The following is a 10,247-nucleotide window of genomic DNA, read 5'->3' on the forward strand; positions in this document are numbered from 1 at the left end:
CTAACTTGAGTCATATTTGAAAAGAAAACGCAGAATTTTATATTTCCTCCACCACTTAGACAGGTCTTTTTGGATCAGTGTTGTTTATGTGGAACTAAACCTGTGTTACTAGTTCCTGCTAGGACTGTGAATAAAGGCTCACAGAACAACTGCCCTGCACTGTGTGTGTCTGCATGCTCCCAGCAACCTCTCCATCTGACCAGCCTTACCTGACTCCCCCGCTTCCCCCAGAAAGTGGGGGTCCACCCCTCAGTGTTCCCTCTTCCCGTCTGTGTGGCCTCATCCAGCTCAGGTCAGGTTTTGGTTCAGCAAATCGCAGCATTCCCACACTTACTGTGTACCACACACTACTGAGGAAGACCGAGGTGAGAAACAAGAACTACATGTGGGCAACCCGGTCCCCCAAAGAGGGTGGGGTATGTGACTGAGGAGGCCTGGGGGCAGGGATGGTATGAACCCCTCCCCCACATCACAGGGGGAGGTGGCCTGGCCATGCCCCACTGGTGCCCTGGAAAGCCATCCCGGGGTGGACGGCTTCTGGTGTCCAGCCTCTCCTCCAGCCATGGCCACGTGAGCTCTCCAGCAGGAAGGTCGGCCCTGAGCCCCAGATCCTGCCCAGGCTCCCCAAGGGCCCTCAAGCAAGAGTAGGGCCACCTCCACTTCCCTTCAGGCCCACTCCACCCCTCACCTCCGGGACTCCCAGCCAGAAGCACCCTGCTCACCTCCCCTAGACAGGAGGTGGGATGGGTGGGTGGGGACCTCGATATTTGTACCATACCTAAAATCTATGGGGCTGTTCTACTGTCATCCTTGGATGAAGAGCTCCCTGAGGGGTGACACCCCTCCCTGCCATCTCCCAGGTCTGCTGGGGGTGGGGGTGAGGTGATGAGAGTGCCGCCCTCCCCTCCGCCTCCCTGCATGGCACTCTGAAGGCAGCTCCTAAACTATGTGTATCTATCGGTCTAGATCTACATCCACAGCTGTATCCACACCTGTGTCCATGTCTGTAACTGTAGCTACACCTGTATGTCACTTACACCCAATCTAGATCTAGATCTGTGTGTCTAATATATGGTATCAAAGCATGCAGAGTTCCTGAGTTCTCAGCTTGAGTTATTTCCATCTTCTTCTGTCTCTGCTTTCCTTGTATTTCATTTTCTATTTCTAACTTTCTGAACTGCATGTTGGTCCAGGTGGCTTCTAGATGGAAAACATAGCCAAGAGGGAGTTTTAAAATTTCTACCTGGCTGTTTTTCCTTCGATTTTTTTTTCGCTTACTTCTAGTTTCACCAACAAGTAATCACAAAAACAATCTCCCTGCACAAAGCCCCCTTCCATGAAGGTGGAATGAAAGGTCTGCCTGCTTCTCCTTTCGATTGACTGCAGTTCTGCATGTAGCCACTAGGAGGAAGAGCTGACCCACACGCTCCCTACGGGATAGAGGGTTTTTGGGTATTTCTCGTTGGGTGTCAAAATTCAGGGTCCAGGGTCTGCTCTCCTTCACTATCGTAATGGGAGGCCATTCAGGACCCCCAGGAGACCAGAGCTCATCCCACATTCCGTTGCTGTGGAGTACGAAGTCAATTGAGATAACGTTTCGTGTATCTGTCTGCCCAGATTTCTCAGGACCTGGACTGCTTCCTCTTTTCCCTTCGTCAGGCGAAAAAGTTTCTCAGGAGGGAAAAGGATACTACACAGGAGCAGGGTTTATAAGCTGTGCGTGCAGTGAGGAACTGTTTTTATGCCCCTTGTACAGGCATGACAACCTGAAGGTCATTGCCAGCTCCACAGTTATCAGTGAGTGCTCAGTGTGTGTGTGCTTGTGGTATTCCCGACTTACACAATAATGGCTAATGCCCAGGATGAAAGAGGGGGAGAGAAATGGCCGAGCACTTCTGGGGTAGAGAAATGGACACTGTTATTACTTCTGTAATCTGAGTATTCACTAGTAAATTACAGGAGGGTTCACAGAAGCCAGTTGTACTCAGAGAATAGAATGTGCCCAGGTCACAGTACTAGAAAGGAGCAAATCTTTCTAAGGAGATCTGTGAAAACTCAGGTAGCTAGCTTGATGCCATGGGGGAACTGAGGGGCAGTCAAGGTGAGCTGGGGGGCAGTCAGGGCCAACAGAGTATCCCATTGTGTGGGGCTGTGGACTCAGACCTCCTCAGAAGACAATGGGATGGATGGAGGTAAGTATGCGTGGAATGGCAGCAAAGGTCTCTTCAGTTCCACATAATGCTGGGCTGGAACCCAGAATTCTTCTGAGGGGCTCAGTTGCGGTTGTTTAGAGCATGTGTTAGTTTTGATGGTGAGGACCCTGGTTCTGGCCAAGCACCAGAGGCAAACTGTCTGCTTCTTTCCTGGGGAGGTGAGGGAAGACAAAACCCAGCCTGGGGGCTGCTCATCCCTTCCTATCTTTGGTCACAGGGTATCACCCTTTTTATAGCTTGGGAGATTGGGTTTGCCAACATTTTGTTGAGGGCTTTGGCATGTATTCATAAATGGCTTTCATACATTTGAATGACGTCTTTCTGTATACATAAGTTTCATGTATGGTTCTCAACTCTATGCACTATAAACTTGAAGCTGTGCTACATATGCCAATTATATCGCAATAATGGCAAAAAAAAAAACACAACACAAGTTAAAGAGCTTCTGCACAGCAACAGAGACATTACAAAAAACAGACACTCCACTGACTGGGAAAAAATTTTCTCACACAAAACTAACAATAAAAGATTGATCACAAAGATATACATAGAGCTGATGGAAACTCAACAAAAATAAACAACCCCATCAAAAAATGGACAGAAGAGCTAAAAAGACACTTCTCCAAAGAGGTAATGCAGATGGCCAACAAGCATATGAAAAAATGTTCAACATCACTTGTAATAAGGGAGATGCAAATTAAAACCACAAGATACCACCTCACCCCAGTGAGAATGGCACATCTTAAAATAACTAGCAACAACTAGCAAATGTTGGTGAGGATGTGGAGAAAAATGAACTCTCCTGCACTGCTGGTGGGAATGCAAACTAGTACAACCACTATGGAAAACTGTTTGGAGGTTCCTCAAACTGCTAAACATGGAGCTTCCCTACGACCCAGCAATCCAACTCCTAGGTATCTACCCAAAAGACACAAAAACACTGCTTCAAAAAGATACCTGCACCCCCATGTTTATTGCTGCTTTATTCACAATTGGAAAGACATGGAAACAGCCCAAATGCCCAAAAATCGATGACTGGATTAAAAAGATGTGGTACATATACACAATGGAATATTACTCAGCAACCAAAAAAAAAATAAAGACATGTCTTTTGCAGCAACATGGATGGAGCTGGAGAAGATCATGCAGTGAAATAAGCCAGAAAGAGAAAGAAAAATACTGGATGGTTTCACTCACAGCAGGAGTATAACTGATCAGGTGAGCAAGTAATGATAATGATGAACAGCTATATACCAGAGACATTTTACAGGGGTAGAGTGGGGAATGGGGTCAAAAACAGTGGGGGGAGAGAAATGCACTGGACTATGGTGATGGCACATGGGTAATTTAGTGATGGAAAGCCCACGGGGATTACAAGTGAGATGGAAAAATGCACAAAATGATGTAAAAATAAACTACTATATTATTTAAAAACAAAACAAAACACAACACCCTACAACATGATGTGCTTCTCTGGAACACACAGGAGAGTGTTCAAAACTCTCAGAGAAAGATGAGAAGGCTAACTTGGTCTCATTTAAAACAAGTAATGTAAAATTTAAAACAAAATGCTATTTTTAGGTAATAGCAATAGATTTATATTATTAGTTATATTATTTTGTAATGAAATGACAGTTGTCAGAGAGGCACTAATGTCATGTGTGCAGGTGTGTATATCCTACACACACACATTTGTCTGATGTGTTGACCTCATCGTGGGAAGAATAGCCTCAATTCTCTTCAATGCTTTTATCCTTCATATTGTTGAGATTCCTGAGATTAGACCTTGAGCTATACATAACTAGAAAATTAACTTCTTCATCCCTTTGTCTCTAGATAGATGTTAAGTAGCCTCTAGCTGTGGGGCTATATGGCAGTAGATTTAAAGTGGATCAAAGGAATTCTGGATAACAATCTTGTGTGAGTGGCCCAGGCAATCCATGCACCACTACACCCTTCTCAGTGCCAGTTCCCTGCCCCCTTAGTTGACTTAAGTCAACTAAATGAGGATTTACTCTCTGTGCACCCCAGAGTGACCATCTAAAGTGGGAACTGGCTCATGGCAACCATATACAGCTCCCTTACCCAGCTAGACCCCAAGGAACTGGAGGAGCAGAGAGACAAGGAATCACCAGCAGCTGAGAAGTCTGGGACCCATGCCCTGTCCTCAGTGTGAGTGCACAATCTCCGTTTTGCCCTCCTCAGTCTTACTTTACCCATAGTTCTCAGTGAAGTGTTTTCTCCTGGTTTAGTTCCCTTTAGGAGAAGGATCTTTTGCCATTGGAATTAAACACTGAGTCGTACTAGATTGTCTACATGGCGTTGGGAGGTGGTTGCTGGAGCCTGTGAAATGTGAAGAGTGTGTCCTCACAGGGACATTGGTCCAGAAAAGTTCAGAACTAAGACTATTTGTCAGCAGGATTCTTTTATTCATGACATAATTAACAGTTGCAGGTACAATGTGCTAATAAATTCTCTACAGAACATGTTGTCTTAAAATTACCTACAGATAATACACCCTCTTCCTGAGGGCTTAGTCTTGCTCATCATTCACCTGCCTCAGGTGTGAACCCATACTTGTAAATAAATAAATGGGGGAGAGGAAAAGGAAAGAGAAATTTTGAGGAGGAATGGGATCTTTACAAAGTTGAAAGTACCCCCTGACAAGAGTTATTAGTTCAAAAAAGAGGAAGAGGCAACTTTATAGTGGAAAATTCTAGAACACACCATCTCAAACAAATGATCAAGTTTGCACAGAAGAGCAAAGCCCCTTTTTTATGATATCCTGCCAGAGGAGCAGATCCTGAATCTTCTCAAGGAGACACATGTGGGAAAACAGGGGCCTGCTACACATAATAACCCTGTGACTGAACCATGTGGCCACTCTCTCAGGCCCAGGCTTCTGACACAGGAGTTGTGAGGCCTGGGGGCTCAGTGGTGAGGCACCTTGTTTCAGCTCAACCTGACCACCCAGACTTGAGCCAGAACCATTGCAAGGAACCACAGTCACCCTTCCGGGCGCTACCTGGAGCTGGGCTGGTGGCAGGATGACATGGCCCCATCATCCCATGGGGATTTTCCTCTGTGTCACCGAGCTGCCTCCTTGCCTGGGGAGAAAAAGAGCTCCATCCTGGTGTGTCCTCTCTGGTTGGGGATTGGTGATCCTGGGACTGTGAATGTGTCACTAGTCAGGATTGGGGGGTATGCAGAGGCCCAGGGGTAGGGGCTGTGTTGACCACACACCTGCTGGGTTCCCGTGCAAGCATTCTCATCCCGCACCTCATGGGAAGCTGACTGGGGGCTGTGGGTGACCTCCCATTGATGAGGAATTTCCCTTCTTACAGTCCCACAGGTTCTCATCAGCAGGTTTGCTGAGTGCCCTCCACCTGAGTGTTCTGAGGAAGTGCTGTGTAAACAGAGCTCCGCTTCCTGCTTGGCTTTGTGATGAGGCCTCCCTGGAGTGAAGAGGCAACCCAAGAGGCTATGTCTGTATAAAAGGAGATGTACGCTTCTCCTCTCCAACCAGGAGGCAGAGATCCACGTAGGCTCTGCGTGTGTGGGTGAGTTTAACACCCTCTCCCTGGGCCTTCCTGGTGCATGGGTGGCAGGCAGTGAGAAAGAGCTCAGCAGGTACAGAACTGGCTAAGGACAGTGGGAAGGTGGGGGCTGTCCACGCACCTGGGAACAGGCCCACTGCATCATGACTGCAGGTACCTGAAGATGGCCTTCCAAACATGCCCTCACCGTGCTGAACTCCTCTACCGGGCTTCTGCTGGTGAGGGAAAGAACACCCAGCAAAGGGGAGGGGACACCCCCTCTCTAGTCCTCTTCAGGCTGAGTGAAGTAAGGAACCCTGAGGTCCTCTCACTCTCCAGAGCTATTTCTCCTACTCCTCACCTGCCCAGGTACCACGTCACCTCACATCGAGGGGTCGAGACGTGAGAACATATTACATACCAAATGGTGTCAGAGAGGAGGAGAAGTCTGGGTCTTCTCAGAGTCCTGTCTCTACCTGTCCTGGGCCTCTGGCTCTGCCATGTCTGAGTTTTGGCAAAGCACAGTGAGTGAAGGGAGAACTTTGCAAATACTTCACAGAGGCCGACAGCCCTTTCTCTCCGCAGGAGCAGCTGTGCGGGAGGAACCATGTTGCTGTGCTCCGTGGCCCTCAGCCTCATCCTGCTGGGGGCTCCTGGCGCTGTGTGTGAGGTGCAGGATGTTTGTGCTGGAAGCCCTGGCATCCCTGGGTCCCATGGCCTGCCAGGCAGAGATGGGAGAGATGGTGTCAAGGGAGATCCGGGACCTCCAGGTACTGGACAGGACCAGTGACTTGTCCGCTGCTCTGGGCAGCGTCCGAGGGTCTGGTGGTTGGCGAATGGTGGGCGTTTCCTGGGGACCTGAGACTAGAGCATCCCTGGGGCACCTATCCTTGGAGTGTCAGGGCCCAGCCCAGCTGGGAATGGAGGGCAGTCACCTCAGTCCCTCTTACTTGTGGTAGCTACCATTACCCTATGTCCCCTTCTCTCTGCAGGTCCCATGGGCCCCCCTGGAGGAATGCCAGGCCTTCCTGGGCGTGATGGGCTGGTTGGAGCCCCTGGTAGTCCCGGAGAGCGCGGAGAGAAGGGAGAACCTGGCCCACGGGGCCCTCCAGGTGAGCAGGGCGGGGCAAGCAGGCCGTGGCCCATGCTTATGGGGTCAGTTACTTGAGGGAGGAGGCATATCAGACAAAACCATGGTGGTCCCTAGAGGGCACACTGATCAGTGTAAACAGGAGATTAGGAGGTGGAGGAGGGAAACCAGGGGGGTCTGGGGAGCAGGCCACATACAGGGACTGTCAGGTGTGGGAATGTCCCATGCACAACAATGCTGATGGGAAACTCCAGATGTCAAGGTGAGAAGTGGGTCAGCATTGGACGTGAGGGGAGTGCTCTCTAGCTAGGGTGCTGGGGAGGTTCTGAAAGATGTATGTTATGTGGATCAAGGACCCAGGCGGGTGGAAGGGTCGGGAGCCCCTCATGCAGAAGGGAACTCCAAAGCTCTGAGCAGTAAGCCAGGTTCATCCGGAGAGTGCAGAGATAAACCATCTTTGCTATTAGAAGAGGATGAAGGAGAGGGCTGTGCCCAGAAGCCAGAAACACCCACCGTGGGCAAGCAGAGCCACTAGAGAACGCACAGGAGAGAACAGGAGGCCTCTGAGCAGCTCGGCATGGAGGCGCGTTCATCGCAGAGTATAAGGGACTCAGCGCACACTCTCTGGAGCTGGGGCCTGGGCCCTGGGTATGGACAAGTGAAGGGCAGATGCCAGGCTTCAGCTGGCAGAGTGCCTGCTTGGCAGCGAGGGAGGTCTTTGTTGGTTTGCCCCTCATTGTGGGTGGGGCTCTCTTTACAGGATTTCCAGCATTTTTAGATGAGGAGCTGAAAACCACACTCCATGAATTCAGACACCAAATCATGCAGTCAATGGGCGGTAAGCAGACCCCAGGGGCTTCTTAGGGTAGGCTCCCCCCTAAGCTCCCTTTATTGTCAGTGCCCACTGAGGTGTCAACAAACAGGCATGGACATGCAGGTCTTGGGGACAAGAATGACGCTTCCCTTCTCCGATGTTCTGAATGAACCAAGAGATGGGTGCAGACACAGACTGGCTCCTGTGTCTTGGGAAAGCAAGTCCCAGTCTAGCTGGCTTTCTGTTGATTCCCAGAATCTGCAGCTTCTGGCACATAATAAACCGTCAATGAGTGGTGGGTGAATGGATCAATGAATGAGTAGGATGAATAGAGCATGGAGGGGGAGTTTGGAGAGCATGGGTTAGGAGGAGGGGTAGACAGAAAGAGCTGAAGAGACAGGGAGAGCGCAAGGGTAGACAGCCCCAGGGAGGGCAAGGGTCTTAGAGACATGGACACAGTGGCCTGACCTGCGTTCCTCTGCTCCCAGTCCTCAGTTTGCAGGGCTCCATAGTGATGGTGGGAGAGAAGATCTTCTCCACCAATGGGCAGTCGGTCAGTTTTGAGGCCATTAGAGAGACATGTGCCAGAGCGGGAGGCAGCATTGCTGTCCCGAGGAATGCAGAGGAGAACGAGGCCCTTGCCAGCATAGTGAAGAAGCACAATATGTACACCTACCTGGGCCTGCAGGAGGGCTCCACGCCTGGAGACTTCTACTACCTGGATGGGGCCCCTGTGAATTACACCAGCTGGTACCCAGGGGAGCCGAGGGGTCAGGGCAAAGAGAAATGTGTGGAGATGTACACAGATGGGCAGTGGAATGACAAGAACTGCCGGCAGTACCGACTAGCCATCTGTGAGTTCTGAGCAGACCCAGCATGCCAGCGGTCCTGTCTCGCCTCCAGCCTCTAACCTCTGTGAGATGCTATACCTCCTTCTCTGTAAAAGTTATTTGTGGCTAATAGAGTTGGAAGCCTGCTAAGCAACGCCTCTCCCCGTGGGCCCTAACCCCTCCTCACAATCACTAATCAGCCTGACAGCCCCTTCTCTGCCCCGCACATGAGGCCACTCACCCAACTTCACCCTTTGGCAAGAGATGGAGACCCTTCTTCCTCTTTGGTCAAGGCAATTCTGAGGTCCTGGGGTGGAAGTCCCCCCAAAATCACACAGAGGGTGCCTGCTTCCTGGCCCACTCTGTTCATTCTCTGAAGTCCACAGCCTGCCTCTCCTCATCAAGATTTAGCAGTAGTGGTTAGGTACGATTATAGAGACAAGCAGACTTCTGGGAAATCCCACATATGTGGCACTAAGGATGCATTTGGGTTTATCTGGTAGCCTGGACCTCTGGGAGCACACCTGGCCAGTCACTCTGTGAGGTGAGGGGGCCAGGTGTTCCCCACATGCTTGAGGCCAACCCAAACCGAGCCACTGACATGTATTTCCACTTCCTTGAGTCTGGGAGTGCCAATTCATCTCCCTGACCTAAAAGCGGTCAGCTTATACCTCTGGGGAAGATCTTACCTGCCACCAAGACATAGCACAAGTGACCTCTTGCTTGCTGATAGGCACATCCTCACACCACCTCACACCTCAGCATTACACCACTGGCTACTTACTGAGCATATATTTTGTTCCAAGAACTTTAGAAGTACTTTTCAATACATCTCATTAAATATTATTTAACCATCATTAGTCTCTCCACTTTTGATGTGAAGAAATGGGAGCTTTGAGAAGTTAAATGTTTTTCTGTTATGCTCTATTCATTCCATTACACACAGCAAGTGACAAAGATTGGATTCAGACCCATCTACCTGGATCTCATATTCATAACCTCCTCACCTCTCACTGGACAGATGATTTGTGTCTAATAAATTATGAATGTGTTAACATGAGTTTCCATGGCTTTGGTTATATCACAGTTTGGTATTTTTCTGAATCAAATGAACTCTGACACAAAGACCCCACTTAACCAAAAAAGGGGAACTTGAATGGTCGGTTTTCTTTATTGGGGGGGAGGGCAACCTGCTCTCCACCCTCAGGCTGTATGGCAAGTGGGGTGTTATGGAAGCCTCTGGAAGAACATGTGCACAACAGAGCTGACGCTGGCACTGACACCATGCGGATCCCTTGTGGTGGGAATGTCATGCCTTCCCTTTCTCTCCCAGTCACTCGGGTGTTTTCTATAGCCCAACAGTGATATCTTCTGGGCCCTGTCCCTGTCTTCACGAGCCTCCTCAGCCTCAGATCTGCAGGGAATGGCACCCTGGCCATGGCCCAGGCCTGTGGAGGAATTAGAACATGTCTCTGCTTGCTTGAGGAGGCAACCCACATGTGTTCCATCTCCAGAAAGTTCCCACCTCTTCCATACCACATCTTTGAACTCTTCCCCCTGCTCCATGTTCATGGGCAAGAGGAAGATCTGGGTCAAACCCCACAAAGACAGGTGGGAATGAGCAGAAATACTTCTTATTATTTTATGCATGCTAATTTCTAAACTGATCATCTCGCTACATGTGCTCAGGGTGCAGTACACAAATTATCAAGAAGTGTCCCAACCAAAAACAAAGAGAAACAGAGACAGAGAGAGAGAGAGAGA

The 10,247-nt window shown here is 49.6% G+C and overlaps 1 protein-coding gene across 2 annotated transcripts; it reads left to right on the forward strand.

The window, feature by feature from the left end:
• The first annotated feature begins 6,356 nt into the window (after positions 1-6,356).
• LOC101628919 (pulmonary surfactant-associated protein A-like) lies at positions 6,357-8,518 on the forward strand. 2 transcript variants are annotated; one of them, XM_004680699.1, is made up of 4 exons: positions 6,357-6,519; positions 6,742-6,861; positions 7,600-7,677; positions 8,142-8,518. In XM_004680699.1, the coding sequence occupies exons 1-4, from the start codon at positions 6,357-6,359 to the stop codon at positions 8,516-8,518; spliced, it is 738 nt and encodes a 245-aa protein (XP_004680756.1). The 2 variants fall into 2 exon arrangements, with proteins under 2 accessions (XP_004680756.1, XP_004680757.1); XM_004680700.1 differs by having other exon boundaries at positions 6,357-6,441; positions 6,802-6,861.
• Positions 8,519-10,247: the final 1,729 nt, after the last annotated feature.

The sequence above is a fragment of the Condylura cristata genome, unplaced genomic scaffold (genome assembly GCF_000260355.1).
Source record: "Condylura cristata isolate star-nosed mole 26May11 unplaced genomic scaffold, ConCri1.0 scaffold00011, whole genome shotgun sequence".
Taxonomy (NCBI): Eukaryota; Metazoa; Chordata; class Mammalia; order Eulipotyphla; family Talpidae; genus Condylura; species Condylura cristata.

What these genes read in the sequence shown, in the direction of transcription:
- LOC101628919 (XM_004680699.1), top strand. Translation starts at nt 6,357, where the DNA reads ATGTTGCTGTGCTCCGTGGCCCTCAGCCTCATCCTGCTGGGGGCTCCT. An exon ending in GGGAGATCCGGGACCTCCAG is followed by an intron (nt 6,520 to 6,741) that starts GTACTGGACAGG and finishes TTCTCTCTGCAG; the next exon opens with GTCCCATGGGCCCCCCTGGA. An exon ending in TGGCCCACGGGGCCCTCCAG is followed by an intron (nt 6,862 to 7,599) that starts GTGAGCAGGGCG and finishes CTCTCTTTACAG; the next exon opens with GATTTCCAGCATTTTTAGAT.